The sequence below is a fragment of the Harpia harpyja genome, chromosome 1, assembly GCF_026419915.1.
Source record: "Harpia harpyja isolate bHarHar1 chromosome 1, bHarHar1 primary haplotype, whole genome shotgun sequence".
NCBI lineage: Eukaryota > Metazoa > Chordata > Aves > Accipitriformes > Accipitridae > Harpia > Harpia harpyja.
This window is the reverse complement of record NC_068940.1, coordinates 22,685,042-22,705,520: the sequence shown is the minus strand read 5'-3', so window position 1 is coordinate 22,705,520 and position 20,479 is coordinate 22,685,042. Positions and strand designations below refer to the sequence as shown.

The window sequence follows — 20,479 nt, the reverse complement described above, 5'->3', positions numbered from 1 at the left end:
TTAATTTACAGTGATGGATAGTGTCAGGGAAATGACATTTCACTACTATCACAACTTTTTCTATTGTTCCTCTGAAAAGCACACAGAAAAAATGTTATCTTTGGAGAGCTATAGCAAATATGACTAGCAGATCTAGTCAGATATTTCAATAGGTTCACACTCTGCCAGGACAAACACTGAACTTGGAAACATTCAGAAAACTGTCAATGCTTCACTCTTCACTTTCCAGAACAAAGCATTTAAACTTTCTTTTACATTGCTATTTGCTCCCATTGTCTTAAAAATAATAAAACAAGTTGCATTTGAAGCAGAGGAAAAATTCATTTGTGAATACACATTGTGGAAGATTGCAAAATTTCATTTTCCTACATTGGCTAAGTTTCACAATCATTCACAAAATCAGTATATTTCTAGAAGTCGGAGTTCTCCAAGACTGGATACCATCTGAGATCAAATCACAGCTGCTTTATCTACTTTAATATTTAATATCTATCAGGCTTCACCTGGAAGCTGTTGGAGATACTTACTTTAGTTTATCTTCTCAACAAGGTGACTGCTAAGGGAGTAAAGGTGTCGCTTCAGTGTGGAAATGATCATCTTCTCACAAGCATTTTCTGTTTGACATGCCTTAGGGGGTTCATTTAAGCACTTAAGTCCTTAAATTTTATTGGCTTTTTTTTTTTAAAGTAAATAAATTGAACTGTGGAGGGAAAAAGAAGCAGGAGACAGAGGCTGTGCAATTAAATGATAGTGTGATTTCTTTCCATAGAAGCCTCTTCTGAAACTAAACAAGCAAACAAAAAAAGTCTTCCAATGACAAACTATTGGTTAGTTTATTTTGCACATAATAAATTCAAAATAGATGTGCTGAGGAAAGAAACGAGGACTATTACAGGGCAGTGCAGGGCTGAAGCCCAACCTCAAAGCACTAGCCAAGCAGAAGTACCCGGCAGTACGTGACAGGATTTCTTCTTTAGTGATAAATCTTATGAATCATTCTCACAAGATCATGGATAACTCAGAGTAAATACTGCCTTCTCAGTGATTCAGAACCATCCAGCTGGGCACACTTTTTAGCATATGGAACACTTGTCTTGTTCTGTAATCCTTGTTTATTTGTCCCTCCTTAATATTTGTTGAACACTGTCATTTCCTTGCTTAAACCAGACAGTAAGATCTTCTGAGTAAGAGCCAGGCACTTTTGTGTTTTGTTTTTGCTTTTTGTACAGTGCAATGGTATCACAATCTTTTCTGAAGCCTTGTGCAACGCAAATAAAAACTAGTTCATGTCATGTACGTAATGGAGTCCTGTTAGTTTAAGAATACAACAGCATGCTGATCCAGCCTTTCATATTAAACTACTGGTCGTAGAGTCCTTCATGGTAGCATTAATCTTGGGTGTTAAACTGCAATGCTGCAGAGGTCAGGAGTCATTCATGCTTGCAACAGTAGCTCAGAAAGAAATACAGCACTGACCCAAATCAGGAGCAAATGCTGTTATAGTAAAACTTATTTTATCCTTTAAACATCTCATAAATTTCCATTTGCAAAGCTACTATTGGAGAGTTAAAACTTTGCTAGTAAGAAACATCAGCTACTTACCACCAACAACACTCCCAGCAAACAGAGCATTTCTGAGCTAGCTTCACTGCATGCTTTAGCTTATTATTAATTACAAAAATTTAACAATTACTGTTAAATTATATAATTTTAAAAGTATCAGAATATGTTGAATGCAATTGCAATTAACGCTTAAGAGATTTTATCTTCTTTTTTTTTAAATTAGTCTTTTACAAGTTCTAATTTTTCTATATTTGGCTTTATTTGAGGTTTTCAGAACATTATTTCTACTTTAATAAGCATGTTAATAACAGAGATTCAGTTGATAGACAGACCTACTTAGATTATCAAAGACTTTGAGTGAGGTGTCTCAGTAACAGCACTGAAGAAAACTAGGCACTCATGGGATAAGAGGGAAGGTCCTTGCACAAATAATTACTCAAAAGACAGGAAATAGGGTCTTTTCTGTAAATTGGCTATTCCACAAGGAGAGGAAGTCACTAAGATTTCCTGTTCCACACAGATTTATGCTGGGCCACTTGTTGGTCAGTGTAATAATAAATGTCTTATAAAGAGTATGAATAATCAGCCCACCAAATCTACTTAACGATACTGAGTTCTTCAAGGAAGAAAAGAGAAAGGGCTGACATTAAAGACCTTCCAATACTCAGTAGCCAGGCAATACAAAGACACGTGAAATTCGTTATACATAGACATAAAGTCTTAACTTCACATACATGATGATGATCTCTGAGCTGACCATTACTTCTAATGGTATCAGTGTTACAGCAAGCAGTTTTTTGCATTCAATGCTTACTAGTGGTTAAAAAGCAAAGCCACTGTTAGAAATTGCTAGGAAAGGAATAGAGAACAAAGCAGAGATCATCATATACTGTGAAGCATAAACTATGATAAGAATTATAAACCACTGCATACCTGCATCTTGACTCTTGATTCCCCATCTCAAGGTGAATAGAGAGGAACTGGAGAAAGTTTAGAGGAGGACAAGATGAATGATCAAAAGTCTAGAAGGGCTTTATCACAGCTTGTCCAAGTTAAGTAGGACTCTTCAGTCTGGACAAGAGACGGCTGAGGGGCAATGTGCTAGAGATTTATGAATGGCATAGAGATAATAAATAGGGATCAACTGTGCTAGCTCGCTCGCTCGCTCTCTCAACACACGAACTGGTAAATATCGATTGAAGGCAGCATGGGAAGATTAAAAAAGAAAAAAAAAAAAGAAGGTGGTAGGTCTTCCACAAACATGCAATTAAACTGTAAAATTCCTTGCTGCATGAGGTAGAAGATATCAAAAGTTTATGTTTGTTGTAGGAAAAACTAGACAGATTCATATGAGTTGGTTATTAAAGGATTATTAAAAACACAGAAACCGTATTTGGATCAGGAAATGATCTGCAAATGATCTGACACCAAGGAAATACATGGGGTAAGTATCATACATGCTTGCCAACGTTCTTACACTGCTCTTTAAGTGTCAGCTTTCGGCCACTGTTAGAGTCAAGGTAACTTTAGTTAGCCTATAGTCTGATGAAGTACAGCATTGTTATAGTCTTAACGTTAAAAATAGAACTATGCCATTACGCATTTATGTACGCTTTATGTGCGCTTTTAAAGATTTGATGAGAAAACTGTTATTACTAGTAATATATTCCTCAGGAAATATATGACCTCACAATTGCAACTTGCAACCTGTGTAATAACACAAAACCAGTATAGAGTGCTGGGTAAAAGCTCAATCTATGCAGAAAAGCAAAGGCACTTGGTAAAATTGTCAAACCACGGACTGCAATGAAGTGCATCGATCACAGGAGCAGTGGCTGGAATGGGATTCAGCTATTCAGTCTCAGTTCTGACCCTCCCCACGCTCATAGCTGTGAAAAACCCTTTAACATCTTTTCCATAATGACTCTGCACAGACAAGGGCAATCAACATGCAAAAAGTGAGGATGGCAGCCATGTTACCCAGCCATTTCACTGAGCTGTATTTGAAACCTTGCTACCATGTGGCACTTACTTAGATGACAGATGCTAAATCTGCTTCATCCATTTTGTTCAGGATAGCGGCCTGTCAAATTCCATCACCTACCTGACAAGATTAAAGTTTTGCCTGTCTTTACTGAAGACAGTTTGGGTATTTTTTTCAGCAACAAGAAAGATCATATTGAACAAATTCCCAAATCTTCTCCCTTCCGCCTAATATAGTTAAGAAGTAGAATCAAATGTGAAATACGAAAATGAAATCAGAAAGAATTATGGCGTGTTCCCCAAATCAAACTTCTTACATAGTGGCATTAACAAATAAAGTAATTCTTCTTTCTCACTGCGAGAAAGATAACTGTCAGAGTTACCTGACCAGGCTTTACATTCTCACAGACGACTACATCATACTCTCTGGCGAGCTCCGGAGGGTTGTCATTGATGTCCAGGATTCTAATACCAACTGGAACGTGGCTCACTAGCCCAGGATTGTCTGCAAAATACACAAGGGGGTATTAAGCCTTTTGAAATACTCAATATTCTGTGACATCTTCAATTTAAACATGGATTCTTAACAAAATAACTGGATGAGAACTAGATACAGCTGCAGAAATTTAGGTCGCAAGATACTAAAAGATGTTGTTTGCTGTGCTTCATTAACTGTTTTGAAAAATAATCCAAAAAAAAGAGTAGAAAGTATGGTATGAGTCTTAAGTCACTGTTACAGCAATAAAAATGCAAGTTACTCTGGAATGGAAGTGGGAGAAAGCTGTTGGAGTTACCACATATTCTCACACTGTATGCTAAGAAATGATCAATTGCTTTGTAATAAATGTGAAAGTGTCATCACAGTGTTGAATAAGATCTAATACGAAAAATATTACAACCTTTTTCTTTTTCTCAGTCCCTTAAAGAGTTTAGGAGATAAAATACCAAAATAATAAGAAAACATGAAGGCATAGGCACATATAAATCCTTCCCAAGCTTGAGTTCAGCCTCCTCACAAGTTATGCTATTACACAAAGTAGTTAATGAGTCTTGCTTTAGCAGTGACATATCAGTAAGAAAACAATGTTTAAGTAACAGTGTCTTAGGCTATGATGTATACTTCCATGAAAGCTCACCCTCAAAAAGAGTTCACCCTCAAAAAGCACAATAAATAGAATCCTTTCACTGAGAATACACTTTCCCTGATAAAATGGGAGAAAAACCTCATTTTTTTGATCCATAATCCCCTTGTTCTTAGTAAGAAAATTTTATTTTGTTGAAAGAATTACATATTAAAACTTCTTATAATCAGCTAAAATATAGCTTCTGAAGTCTCTGTAAGTATCAATTGGTTAGATGACAAACTTCATTTTACTTTCACCAATTAAATGAAACTATCTGTAAAAGACAGCAAAGTCAATCTTTCAAAGACAACAAGATGGAAGAACAGGGTCTTACAGATTGACATTTTAAAAGTGCATGTCCCTGTGTGTTCTCATGAGAAGAAAAAAAGAGAGAAACATTAGTAGTCTAAACCTCATTTGCCTTGGTTATTTTGATCTTAATTAATCCACATCATGTTTCTGTCAAAAAGGGTCATTTGTAAAATGCCTTAGATTTGTCACACCTTTAATGGCCTCTGCTCAGAATTCTGAAAAATATTGATTAGACGCATATTTGGCTTCAAAGGCACCAGTAACGTAGCCTCCCAATTAAAGAATATTTGAGAAAGTTGAAGTTTCTTTTGACAAAGTGAGAGATTTATCCTTCTGTTTTCACCTGGGATACTAGTCAAAGAGCCTGGGGTTTAGAAGTTCTCTTCAGTTTTTTCACATCCCCTTTTTAACTAATATGTCTATGTTCACCTGATGATTTTAATTCACTTTTGGAACTTAATTATCCCCATAAAACAGGAATAGAAAGGAGACCAAAAAAGTCAACAGAAAAGGAAGATTTAACTTATATAATACAGGAACCTCTATTCCCAATTAACATTAGCATTAGCAGTCAGAAGAACACACTCAGAAGACATTTATAGACTTGCAAATTCCATTTTCTTGCTGAAATTTTCCTTGACTGTTGGTATTTTCAGTTTTACCCTGAAACTGAAATGAATATCTTTGTAACAGCTGAACTAAGGGACTAAAAGAAGGCGTGCTCAATTATATTCATGCAAGACTGAGGCTCTCCATTGCTATCTGGAAAACACTTTAATGGAAAACTTTGAGGAATGTTAAAATGCTAGGAATATATGAAGTGAAGGTGAGAAAGAATGACACTTGGCTGTTCACTAAGCAATTGGGAGAAAGGAACCATTCATCTACCTTTACTCTTATTACTGAAAGAAGCAATCATCTCTCCAGGAAACCCTTTGCAGTATGAGTATTAACACAAAAAGATGTTTCGTCCTTCCCTGGAAGTAGGTCATGAGATTGTGCAGAACAGCACAAGCACTAGAGATTGAATATTTCTTATTGCTCACTGAAATACAACTTACAAACACACTTAGGTAACTTCCTCTGTCAATATCATCAGACAATCCAATTGCAAAAATCCTGTAAATACAATTACAGAACATAATATCTAGCAATAGATGATCTAGAGATGATCTATGACTCAAAGGAGCTTTGTTCTTGAGGCTTTGTTCAGGAGGCTCTCGAACATAGTTTGTGAGGTATGTGGACTAGAAAGTGGTATAAATTAAAGGAAGGACACAAAGCAGATAAAGAGAGAGCACACAAAAGCACAGAAAGGAGATGGTAGGCAGAGGTGACAGTAAAGGGTTAAGGATGAATAAATCCATTTGGTAGTGGATTCATAAACTACAGTAAAGGAATGGAAGATTTTAATACTAGAGAAATCCTGGAGAAGCTTTTGCCAGAAGGCAAAAAAAAGTTGTGATTATCAGATAATCAGGGGATCACTGAAAAATCTTAGTTGAAAGGGACTTCTGGAGGTCAATGGTCCAGTCCCCAGCTCAAAGCAGGGCCATCCTCAAAGCGATAAGGGGGCATAATACATCTAAAAGGAAGGGAGCAAAAAAGCAGGAAGAGCACAGGGCAGAGGGTACCAGAGATAGAGAACCATTCTGTAGGTCTGGCATGTTTGGAATAGTTACTGGGGAAGGAAAATCAAACTTCTTATTCCAATGTGTGGCAAAAAACAAAGGTAAATACTTTTTTTTTAGTACAGTGTATCAGGCCTCTTTGCCCCATCTTTAATGCGTCCTCTTATATGCCTGTCACTATTACCCAGTGTGGTCTTACACTAGTCTGTTAAACTAGCATTATTTTCACTGAGATATAATGGAGATTCAGAGAGTTTACCTTTATTTGTTCCGCAGCTGCTTTGCAGCACAAAGAATTCATAAATACCTTACCAGTTCAAAAGAGTTCTTAAGGCACAAGGTATTATCACTATCTTTCTGGAATCAGTTACCTCATGGGATCGTTGAGATTTGCAGGCAAATTTCCACGTTGACAGCCTACTCACTACAAAATCCTAATAGGGAAAGTATTAACACCTCTTACCAAAACAGTCTTGAAGTTTGTCAGATTGTGTATACTACACAGATGTGCATGCAAGACGATAGCGTGATTTATAATGGGAAGAGAGAATGAGAATTAATTAAGAGGGACCTTACAAGCTTTTTTCTTTTACGTTTGTTTTTTTTTTTTAAATAAAATAAATATAAACTCCAATTTTTTTCAGGTGTACAACTCACCTGCAATCTCCAAACCACTCTAATAATGGTCCTTGTAGTAGTACATTTTTGTTAATTAGACAAATTTCTTGCAGCAGTTTGGCAGATTTCCAGTTTTAAGATAATCAGTGCTGACATGTATTTCAGGCCTACGCATTGTAAAACAGCCAGATCCATTCTGTGTCCTATTAGCATTATGCCTCAAGAGTAGATTTTTCAAAGTGAATGCTCTCTGTTTTAAGGGGTAACTGAAGCAGAAATATTGCTCTGATTCACCTACGCTAGGGACTTGCTTTCTTATGCTTGAGGCTTTTCCCGGAATAAGTAGTTCTTCTGCCAGAATACTAAATATCAGTAAAGTGAATCAACTCATTGAGTATCAGCCCCTCCACCAGCAAGTCCTCTGCAAGCTTACAGAAGTCCCTATCAACAGCCAGTCTGAAGTCTTGAATCTTCTCTTCCATTAATTTCTGTGGGCAAACTTTAAAACCCCTATTTAAGAAGAAAGCTTGCTAATACAGCTACTGCTCTCTGAGACTTCCTTGTCATTTTAACAAATTCCCATGGGCTTTATGAAAATAAATGCTACCTGAATGACATCCAGAATAACAGTCCTGACATCAACAGTCTTTTGTGGTTTTGGTTTTTTGCTTGTTTTTCTTTTTTTTTTTTTTAAAGTTAGACTGGTATAGTTAAACAATTATTGTTATGAAAGACGAGTGAATAATTTAACCCAGAGACAGCCTGAACTATTTTAAAAGTGAAGGATTTTACAAAAAAAATAGAGTAATTTTACATGTTTTCACGATCTAGAACAAAAATCTTCACCTAGCATAGGATTAGAATGCATCATCAATGTTAAATATTGATCTTAATCAGTACCATAACAACTTTTTTTTCTCATTTTGACATATTTTCAAGACCTTATGAGGCAAGCCAATACCTAGGAAGTTCAACCAACTATCTATTCTGGTACTTTTTTAAAGAGAATTAGAAATCACTCATCACACTTCTCTAATAATGATTAGTTTTGACACATTAGAAGACTAAACATAGATCCAGGAAGGATAAAATATACTACAGAAACAGAACTAAAATGATGAAAGAATGTCTAGTATGTAAGTGAGAGAGGTAATATTCAGAAAATGCTGGGTTTAATTCAGGATGGTATATATGTAATAAAGTAAATTTTCTGGCAAGGAGAAAATTATGCAGAATCTAGTAGTAAGTATAATGTTCTATTCTGCTTTTTTAAGGTAGTGGGTACTTTCAAATATTGTTACCTGAAGTTGGCTAGAAAATGTTTTATTTTTTCTTATAGCAAAATTTGACTTTTCACTGAAAAATACAAACCTGAAGGTGCTGATCACCTCTCTTGGATCATGCTAGTAGTGGTAGCAGTAGTAGAAACAGGAGCAATAGTAGGAATAATAGCACTGCAGCAGACTTAAAACATTTAGCACTTTCAAGCTTGCAACTCCTTCTGCCTTAATGCAAGCAAAATTCTGCAGCTCATAGACAATGCTGGCGCTCACCTCCTAAGTAGATCAGGGCACCACAAAATATACTGGTTCTGTTGCCAGAAATGTCTGTTTTGAGATTCTGAGACTGATTCACAAAGCCCTGAGCAGGGAAATGCCAAGTGATCCCAAAGACTGCCTCTTCTCTGGGGACCCACCTTAGCAGCCAGAAGAGCCATACCCTACACCATCTTCAGATGACAACGTAGGAGTACCTTCATCATACCTTTCCCCAGAGAAACAAAGGAGAAAATCCATCATGCCTAGAAGCCAATGACTAAACCAAGATAAACAGGGAAATAAGCACCGAACTTGGAATTAGAAACATCACTTCTTGAGCAGGATGGAGAACTAGCTGCCGTTCGACAACTGGGGTTTTTTTAATAGTTTTGTATAGGCTTTCCTTATTGCATTGATAAGTACATTTAAAAGAATGGTAGATTCTGCTACAAATCATATTATTGTGATTTTATGGTCCATTAGTAAGCAACTTGCCAAGGCTGAAAATAAACTGTGTATCCTTGGGAAGTTTGGACAGCGTACCAGTATTGTGTCTAGCTCTCACCATTAAAAAGATTTCATATATCCAGTTTGTCATTACTCTATGAGCAAAAGAGTCTTAAAACTCAGACCTTGTAGTTTTTAAAATCTACTTTCATCTGGTCCACATTTAGGGAAACACTTTTGTGGCAGATTCTGTCCCTTGGAAAAATAAAGTAATTGTTACCAATACCAAAACTCTTTCTGAAACTGAGCTGGCAGGCAGAATGTAAGTGAGGTCAAAGATGAAGAATAAATGGGATTTTTTTCTTGGTGGGGACAGAGTTTCAGGTAACACTTTTATGTCTGGTTTTGTAATGTAGCTATAGAGATAATCATAAAAGTAGCAAAACAATAGATAAGATGAAATTTCCCTGTACTGATGTTAAAAAAATTGAGTGAATTTCATTATTTAAGTGTACTTTGTATTGTTAAAAAACCATTAGTTTTGAAGAAAAAATTACAGACCAAAAATCACTATGAGAAAATTTTATATTTAGTGTAAGAAAAAATTCACTTTAAGGAAAATCTAAGACACAAAGCTAGCAACAAACTCATTGGTATTAAACAATCATCCTGCTGTCCACCAGACACAGAGGGTTAGGAGATTATAACACTGTAACAGCACTTTGTTCTGATTTAGATTACTTTCTTTCAGATCTTGAAAAGGGTTCTTTTTCTAAAAATTAATTATTTGACGCAAGGCATTAAAGTTATTCTTGATTATGGGAAAAAGTTCAAAATGAGAAAATAAAATGTCATCAATTCTTGTTCTTTCCTAATTCTTTCAATGCTGTATGCCAGGAAGATATTACTCCATAGACTTACTTCCTTCAGGCAATGCACATGTTGTTTTCATGTGTTTCAAAATAAAGAGAAATGAATTGTGTATTTTTGTCTTTTTTTTTTACTTTTTGTAAAATAAATCTGTGTGCCTCTTAATAGCATTAACAGTTTATTCTGTTTACCTTACATCTCCACTCTATCTTCAGTTCTCATTCTCCGTATGACAGTCTCATTTAGTGCTATCAGAACTAACATATATTTTTAATCTCCTACCGAAATCTTGGGAATGTCTTTTCTGCTGCAATGCAACCATAAAACATGAAAAAGAACTGGCAAATTCTTCTCATAACTTGCTGTTCACTGATGGCAATATGAGGTGGCAATATCCCTGTGCACCTAAAGAAAAGATACAACTGGACCTCACTATAATTATAGACTTTATCTCTTTATTTAATGTAATTATAGGGCTGTCAATATTTATTCAAAATCTCAAGGGGTTTTATGTCAGTGCTGCAACTTATTATTTCCCTCAGTGCATCCTGTCTTCCTCTGAATTTTATAACTGTATCTTTCTGTTATTGTTTCTATTTGTACCAAAACTTACTGATGAAAAAACTGCTTATGTTATGATCAGAACATGCACTTTAATGTTTTTATCCTAATTCTTGCAAGGTAACTGTTCCAAACTCTTATTCTTGTGAGCTGTCCTGCTTTTTCATATATTTTAATTCTGAACAGGGTTTTTTGGCCCTCCATGAAAATATCTCTGAAAGCTATTTCTTTGTGTAGTTTTTGTAATCACTGTATTTTCCTGGGATCCTTTCAATACCACATCACAGGGTATTGCATATTTTGTCAATGAGCTATTGCTCTAACTCAGCACTTCGGTATCTTATTCCCTGAAGCTAGTATGAGGAATACGAATGGAGAAGCAAATATGGAAGACATATAAACAAAGACAAATATCTTTGGGGTTTTTTCCAACATCTGATTGTGTCTGTTAGCCTTGGAGATTTTTGTTTTGTCTGTAAAATCAATTGCATAATGATGTCTTTTAAGTATTTTGATTTCTAATACACTGTGGTATCAAAGCTCTGTATGTGCAGTATCTTTTCATGTAGTCATTTTTTACTGTCTCTTGCTAGCAGTTCTTAAAGTCTGGGGGATCTGACAGAACCTGGCAGGAACCCTGTTATTTCAGTTCTCCTGTTCTCCACAGCCTCTCCGCAGCTTTATGGATTAGGAACTCTTTACGGACCCTTCAAAATCAGTTTGTGCATTCACTGCATTCAAGTTGGTCCTTCAGGTAAATAGTGGGAAATGATCTGCTTTTCCATTCTCAGCCATTGCAGAGCACTTTGGAGACACTCAGGAACACCACAACTTCATCCCAAAAAGATCGATGATCTAGTAAACCCAGAAATCTATTTTACACACTGGTATACTTACCAGCTGCATACGAGAAATATGTGAAAAATTCCCAATAGAAAGTATCTTCTAAATCTCTGAAATGGAAACTTTTGGATCTGCCCTGAAAAAGCACTTATCTTGCTTTCAGAAAATCACATTTCTTATTACAGCCACAGATATACTTATTATCCATCTAAATGTCCAGTACTTTATGAATCCCAGTAATCTCTTGATGTTAACATCATCTGAAAGCCATATCTAGAAGCCGGTTTGCTCTGTGCCTATTGAGCAGATACTGAACACAGTCAGTTCACTTGTTATAATTAATATCTAGAAGTTTCCTGACACAGTCTTCCTTGCTGTATTTCTAAGTAGAAATTTCTAGTGAAAGCTATAATCCTCACTTTGATTTTCAAATCAAGACATTCTGTGATTCCTTCAATCATCAGTGTTTATTTCTCCCCACAGCTTTTATTCCTTCTTATTGAGCACAAAGACTTCAAGGATACTATTTTTTGTCCTATTTGCCTACTGTTTTGAAAACTTTGAAGTACATGTTTATTTTTCTAACTGAAATTGACTCTGGAACTGGCAGAAGTCGATCCATTTATATTTTAGTGCCATCTTTCTCTTGCAGGGGCTGTGATCTGGGGGTTTGCTGTTAATGCTGCCATTGCTTTTGTTATCAGCACTACTACATGCTAGAGAGAAACCTTAACTGAATTGCCCACAATTATTTTTACGACCACCTATTTTCTTTGAGAATACATCAGTATTTGTGAGAAATAGTTGTCCTTTTTCTTCTCCCCATTCAAGACACAGTTCCCAATGTCACAAAATTACAGAATGGCTGAGATTGCAAGGCACATACATAGATCAGCAAGTTCAACTCCCCTGCTCAAAGCTGGGGCTACTAGTGTACATCGCTCTGGGCCATGTCCAGTTGGGTTTTGAGTATCTCCAAGAACGGAGACTCCATAACCTCTCTAGGTGACCTGTCCCAATTTTTTACCAATCCCACAGTAAAAACATTTTTCTTCTTATGTTTGAATGGAATTTTCTGTATTTCAATTTGTGCACATTGCCTCCTGTCATTTCACTGGATACTACTCAGATGAGTCTTTCCTCATCTTTGCTCATCTTTACTCATCTTCTTTACTCCCCCTATCAGGTATTTAAACACACTGATAAGCTCCTTCTAAGCTTTCTTATGTTCAGGCTGAACAGTCCCAGGTCTTTCAGCCTCTCCTCTTATGACGCATACTCCAGTTCTTACTGATTTCATGCCCCTTCGCTGGACTTAGTCCAGTTGCTCCATGTCTCTCTTGTATTGGGGAGCCCAGATCTGGTCCCAGCATTCCATGTATGGCCTCACCAGTGCTGTATAGAGGGGAAGGATCACCTCCTTCAACCTGCTGGCAACATTCTTCCTCACGCAGTGCAGGATGCAGTTGGCCGCCTTTGCCACAATGGCACATTGCTGGCTCATGCTCGGTTTGCATCCACCAGGACCTCCAGTCCTTTTTTGAAAAGCTGCTCTCCAGCCAGTTGGCCCTGCTTGTGTACTGGTGCATGGGATTATGCCTCTCCAGGTGCTGGACACTGCATTTCCTATTATTGAACTTCACAAGGTGCCTGTTCACCCACTTCTCCAGCCTGTTGAGATCCCTCCGGATGGCAGGATGACCCTCTGGTGTATCAGCCTTTACTCCAGTTTTGTGACATTTGCAAACTGGCTGAGGGTACACTCTGGACCATCAACCAGGTCATTAATGAAGAGATTAAACAGTATTATATCCAGTATCAGCCCCTGGAGGTACTCCACTAGTGACTGGTCTCCAGCTGCACTTTGGGCTGCTGATCACAACCCTTTGAGCCTGCCATTTCAGACAATTTTCAATCCACTTCACTGTTCGCTTATCTAGCCCATACTTCCATGTGCCTGGTTCTTACATGAGTTTCTCTCCATCTTCCTTAATTCTCAGCAGCTAGAGCAGTTATTTGGGAATCTGAATCACTTCCTATCATTGTGTGCTATCATTACAAAGAATTCTAATTGACAGATCCTACACCAGTCCTTAAAATAGCTCAGCCTTAACTTCTTCCGCTCCCAAAGGAACAACCATTCACTATGACTGTATTTCTTTCCTCTAAATCAGTCTTTCATCTGTTAGAAAACTTTGTGCACTTGCTCTGTGTTTTCCTATTTCCATTACTCTTGTGAAAGACTTGGTCAAAAGCCTTTAATAGAGCCAAGCAAATTCTATCTCCTTCCTCTTTCAAATACTCTTTTATAAACTTTTTCAAAGAATTCTAACAAGCTAATGAAATGTGAATAATTCTATGTGAAACCATATTTTAAAATCCTATCACCATCAATTTGTAGTCCTTCCCCTGCCCCAAACATAGTCTGTAGATCCTTCAATATAAAATATAGTATTATTTTATCATCTTTCTTATTCCCTAATACCACAAGGAGTTTTCAGGAAGTACTAGTATGGAAACAAAGCAACAGCTTCAGTGCTGTGCCCTGGACACCAAAATCCCACTCTTCCTCACTGTATGCTGCTGCTAAAGAACAGTGCATGTTAAAGAAAAAAAGGATTGCCCCATCCATTCTCATGGCAATGAACTCTGGTGTGACTTAGGAGGTATCTGCAAAACCAGAAAACAACACTGATCATTACATCAACATGGAAAGTGGTAGAACTTCCACTGATTTCAGAGGGGACATTTAATCAATGCAGAGTGAGACGAAAAGTGAAAGTAAATGTCTTATGAAAGGTTCAGAAACAATAAGGCTGAAGTATGAGGATATCATACATTTGAGGGTAGAAATATGATGTGGATTCTAAATTTCTTTTGCATAGAATAAGCACAGCTACAAATAGCTGCCCAAAGGATGATCAGTAGAAACTGAATGCTGTCAGTGAAGTGTAGCGTAAAGTCAAGAGAGGAAAACACTTCAAGAAACTAACTATAACCATAACATTATTTCAGCAGAGCACCTCTTATTGTTGAAGCAGTATGATCTCTCTGGGCCTTGCAGATTCTGCTATGTTCCTGGCTAAGCAAATGGTGTCTGAAGCGACAAATGCCTTCTACCATGTCAGATGAACTTGAAGACTGCCACTCTCACAGCTAAATAACATTTTGGTCGTAGCCTTCCACTTATTTTTCAGCTTTAGTCTTAGTTCTGCAATTCCTTGTGCATTGACTTGAAAGTGAATGCCATAAAAGGCTGTAGATATGGGATAGATAACACTTAACATAAGAGCTTTGGCCTTGATGCACTATATGCAACATAAGCTCCTTCTTCTACTGTAGATCCAACTACTGATTTCACAATGGATTTCACTGTTGATTTCACAGCAGTGTTGTAATTTTCAAACTGCTGTAGGTAAGAAAATGGCCAAAGAAGTAGACACAATGAAAGGCTGCCCGTCATTTAGGCTGCCTGTCAGTCTGCCTGCCATCCATCTCTTCTCCACTGCTGTCTCTTCCTTTATTCATAACTGAATTGTTTTTCAAACTGACATTATAGACTTACTTATCTTTCCAATCTCAACTTTAACAGTAAGAAAGGCAATGCAAGGGAGGAAAAAAAAAGATCTGTTTTCCTGTAACAAGTTGCACCTGGAATGGAGAATTTTAAGCAGGCTGTCTTAAAAAAAAATGGCATTTCATCCTCATCATTTGTTCTATTCTCTTTTACTTATAAACATAATCCTTCTCCATTCTCCATAGTATTGGTACACACAGCATGGTACGTGTACTTCATTTGACTACATGAAATAAATATTGTGTACAAGTGTCCTGGTTTCAGCTGGGATAGAGTTAATTGTCTTCCTAGTAGCTGGTACGGTGCTACAACAACAAGCTACATTTAAGTTTAATGCTATTGAGATTTATTTCTGCAAAATAATTACACTTGGATGGCTTCCCAAAAAGAGTAGTGACTACTCCTTTTTTCAGTGTGTCCCAATGTGGCTTTTAAATCTTAATTCAAATTAACACTTAGTATGCACCTGCTTATGATTAGGCTTAAATTGTATTTTATTTCATGCTGCACTGAAATAACACGTTATATACAAAGACACTGTCAAGCACGCTGAAGTGTCAGTGGTTACCTTTTTTAAAAGGCTAACCATAAACCTCTAGATTTTACTATTTACAATAGAAATTTACTTAGTTCAAAATGTCAACTTAGTTGCAAAAGCAGGTACAACGATAAGAAACCATTTGTTGTCCTTATAAAATATGTACATGCTGTTAATTCTATAGCTTGTACTAGTGATGTAGCAGCAGAACAGACTCCATTTTAACTTGGAGACGAAACAGATGAAAGCAGAAGGGGCTCAATAATGTCAGTGGCACCTGTTACAGGTAAAACCTGTATTGCGTTACCTGGCAATGACGGAATACACCAAAAAAAAGGAAAAAAAAAAGAAAAGGAAAGGAATAGACATAAAAATAGTTCACAGTTTTGATCAAAATCACTGCCACTGAAAGACCATATCAAAAAGAGTACTTAGCAGGACTGGATCTATTGATCCAGGTTGGGATTTTTTTTTTCATTTGGTTTGTTGAGTTTTTTAACTTTAAAACTTTGACTCTGCCAAAATAAAGACCCTGTAATAAAAAGGTTAACTGAAATGTTCTTTAAACTGTCCTTGCCTCATGTAAAAATATTTATCTGGGACTACTCAGTCAGACATTTCTTGACTGTTGCAGGGCTTATCTGAGGCAATGGAAATTCATCAGACTTTGAGGCCTTTCAAATGCACAGGCAAGTACTTATTGTACCTTTACTTGGCAATTTGACTATTAAAAGGCCAGAGGTATACTCTGATAATTAGCAACGTCTAGGCACCTGTCAGATATAAATTAATATTGGCATATTTAACATGCAATTTGCTAAAATAGGTTAACAGCAGATACAAGAAGGAAGGATGAATTTCTTAGACAGTACTATATAGTGTTATTTTCTAAGATACATGAAACACAAATGGGACAAGATGTTGATTTTAGGACACTGAATGCTTGGAACTGTTCCTGAGTAAAACTGCCAGCCTTCTATCACATACAGAAAAGCATGGTACATTTACATAGGTGGAATCACACAGGCATGTGGCATTTTGTTTATTTGTTCTGTGGAATTAGGGAATTTACACACACAGAGAAAACTCTCCTTTATCCAAACCGGCTAAAAACCCAATGGTGTTAAAAAGAATGTAACATCTCAAGATAGTGTTTCTTAAAATCTGAAAATTATTATTTTCCTTTCTAATTTTTTGATTTAATGCTATGTGCCAAATATATTATTTACCTATCTCAGAAGCAGCCACCGTGATGTTGTACCAAGGTGTCTCCTCTCTGTCAAAGATCTTGGCAGTCTTAATGGTCCCAGTACTAGCATCAATGGTGAAATACCTATCTTCTTCTGTGTTATGATCAATGAAATATCTATGAAGAAATAAAACAATAAATATATACTCATTGTAGTACATATAATCCAAAGTAACAGAAACTACGTAAGAACATTACTTTCAAGCTTTTAAAATCATAGAAATTTTTAAAAACACCCTAAGAAAAATTCTATATTATGGAGACACCCAAAATAACACGTTTCATTTCTTTCATAATGTTACGTTTCTTTTGATACATAACAAGGTTTCCACTGTGAGTTACAAATGTATAAATAGCTAACAGGTGACATTTTACACAGCAGTATACAATCCTGTCACAGGTAAGATACACATCTATTTTGACTGAAAAGTCATAAAATGGAAAGGCAGAAAAGAAAACAGATATTAAGATATTATTCTTCTGCTTATTTGCTTGTCCCTGCAAACCAATGTGCTCAGTCCCGGTACCTGTTTTGAAGCATGTCTCTTCTGACGACGTGATGACCTAAGTCATTTTGAACATAACCCTTACAGACTAGTCGCAGAAAGGGCCGATTCCCAGAGCTGCAACTGACACTAGCCTAGAAGCAGAACTAAGCAGCCCTTCTTAACTCCCTCGGCTTCTGGGCACTTTGCCTAGCTGAGAAAGTAAAAGCCTTGAAGTGGTTAATGGAAGCAGAGGGAGGGAACACAGAAGAAGAGATTGACAAGACCTTTTTTTCCCAAAGCCGGAATAATTTACAACAGCTTTTAACAAATGAAGCAATTACAGACCCCTATCAAGCCTTCTTCACTAACTTCAGACTTGATGAAAAAAATAAGGAAAAAGATTCTAAGTCTTTTATACACCATAATTGTTTTTCCTGATAATTTGTCAGCCCTGCTTTCATTCTGTGAAGTTTTTAATATATGGAAGCTATATATAGGTCAAAATGATTTATTTGTCCCATCCAATTGCTCTTATTTCTATATCACCAAAAGTGTAATTGCCAGCTAATAAAAACTGGTGCACATAAAAGCTGCCAAGCTCAAAAAAATTAAAAATAACTTCAGTTTTATTTCTCCCACAATGTACTTATTTAAACTATTTGTGGGAAGGAAAAACAAACAAGCAAACAAACATTTCATTGAATGATATATTAAAGTAAGATATGACATGTGAAAAAGCAAAAGAAATAAAGCACTAGAGAAGGACGCAGCAATTTCAGTGAGTCACCTTAACTGGTCAAAGGATAGGACATTCAGTGGAAAAGCCAGCTAAGATTTGACGACTTAGGTTAGATCTTCCTTGTTGGAGACAACCTGAACCCACCTCTCTCACTTGCAAGAAGTATTTTACATCTGCATTACAATATGCTATTTTGGCTTGTGGCACTCAAGATTTTCTTTTCATGCTTCAGTATTTTCAGCAATTAAAGAACAGTAGGTCAGGCACTGGAAATCAAAGCAGCCAAAACTAGGGTAGAAAATCATTCCTTCTTGCCTGCTCTTCGTCTTTCCTTTTGACATCGCAAAGAGCGAAACAGCTCCCATATGACTGTGGGAGCTGTTGGAGAGACAGCAGACCTCAGTTTCCACCCATTTTATGTTTCTCTGGAATAAGGATTTAACTTGCTGTCTCCACCTGAGCTACAGTCAGAACCTATGTGTGGTTCATTAACTACCAAAGCCTGAGAATACCTCATTCTAAAATACACCAGAAGTGCTCAGTAAGGACACTTTGGATGTGCAAGATGGCAGCTGAAGTTGCTTTAAACAAGTAACACACTCAAACTGCCTTCATACTGAAAGCGGACTGGCAAGATCTTGATGATGTAGGGGATGGGGCAACCACTTTTAAGAATTTAAGTCAGGAAATATTTTTTCAGAGGACCTTATTTAATCAGTGTGTCCCAAATTGGATGAAAAAAATCACAAGAAGTGATGTTGCCAAAAAAAGAACAACAACAAAAAATATGCTGAATTTCTAATTGCTGAATCACAGTGGGCATTGCAGACACAATTCCGAAAGTTGGTATTGCTTCTCAGTACTCAGTAGACTCAGAAGATGAATGAAAAGCAAACTCTTGACCAACATTCATCAGTCACTGATCATAACGTGCTGAATGTTACAGCTATCCAAGAAAATTTGTGTTGCTTTTGAGGAATATTGGAATCCTCTGAGGACCCAATACAAAACAAACACACAAAAAAGGACCACACAGCTATCCTGTTGGCATTATTTTATGTGGCAGTATTGGTCCAGGCTACCCACACCTCTTTATTTGGGAATCAGGATTTGCATTTCAATTTCAGAACAATTGATTTTCCCAGTGTCTCTGCACGTCTCAGTCTCCCATGAAGCACAGATTTCCAGGTTCTCCAAGTGTTTATTTGTCATGGAAATGTTTTGAAAGACTGTGTCAAAATCAGTGAAGAAGTTGTATCTCCCATGCGCACAGATAGCCTTACCTTTTACTAATTACAAAAGCTTTGGAGACAGAGTGGTATCAACCTCTAAAAGTCCATAAAGCTGCCACGCTTGCCATGGAATTGTGCTGAGATTTGAACGTTGTATGGAAGATAAATGCTTCAGGTGGAGAAATCCCTCCATGCCTTATACCTTATGCTCGGCAGTGTAGGAAAACTATGAGCTATGACAGTTGGACCATCTTGACTATACTACTATTAAGACAGAAATAAGGAACATTCGGTTGTGTTGGGCAAGGTAGGACAGTGCACACATACACAAACATCTTTTACATGATGAACTGGAATGCTGACAGAGGAAGCATAGGAAGCGTAATTGTCCCTCAGTTTTCTTGGAGACCTTAGCAGGACCTTTGACTGGTAGAGCTTACAATCAGGTATGCAATGATAAAATTTAATTCCTTCTCTCCTACTACGGCCTTGTTTTTCTTGACTCTAGGGTCTCCTGTTAATGACAAGAAATACTTGCTTAAAAAAAAAAAAAAGCTTCACTGACCTGTTCTTATGGACTATGTACTGCAAACCCAAAACAATTTATAATACAAGAGTCTTCTCCCTGCAAACATTTATTACTGTGGACATTGTTTACTTATTATTAACATCAGGCACAGTGACTACTCTGTGAGTCAGATTTCTGCGGACCACAGAACCATAAAAATAGGGCTATTTAGTATTTGTAGACAGTAGCTTAAAACCAGACAGGATTTCAAATTGGGCTTAAATGAGAAAAAAACTTAAAGCAGTAAGAATACTGTCCCGGGTTCGGCTGGGTTAGAGTTAATTTTCACAGGAAGCTGGGAGGGGGCACAGCCAGGACAGCTGACCCAAGCTAGCCAAGGGGATATTCCATACCATGTGACGTCATGCCCAGTATACAACTGGGGAGCGGGCTGGGGGGTGGGGGTGGTATCACACCAGGGGAAGTGGTGAAGCATCAGATTCTGGGTGGTGAGCAATTGCATTGTGCATCACTCGTTTTGTATATTCTTTTATTAGTACTATTGTTATTATTGTAACTTCTCTCCTTGTGTTGTCCCAGTAAACTGTCCTTACCTCAACCCATGAGGTTCTACCTTCTGTTTTTTTCTCCTTTCTAG

General features: G+C 37.0%; 1 protein-coding gene across 10 annotated transcripts in view; it reads right to left on the bottom strand.

Moving 5' to 3' along the window:
• The window catches only part of CDH18 (cadherin 18), a 549,881-nt gene that overhangs the window by 15,229 nt on the left and 514,173 nt on the right, over positions 1 to 20,479 (bottom strand). For all 10 annotated transcript variants that reach the window (XM_052781123.1, XM_052781150.1, XM_052781174.1 and 7 more), the window contains 2 exons: positions 16,835 to 16,971; positions 3,930 to 4,051 (listed from right to left, as the gene is read on the bottom strand). In XM_052781123.1, the coding sequence (XP_052637083.1) occupies positions 3,930 to 4,051; positions 16,835 to 16,971 (259 nt within the window). The remainder of the gene's footprint in view (positions 1 to 3,929; positions 4,052 to 16,834; positions 16,972 to 20,479) is intronic.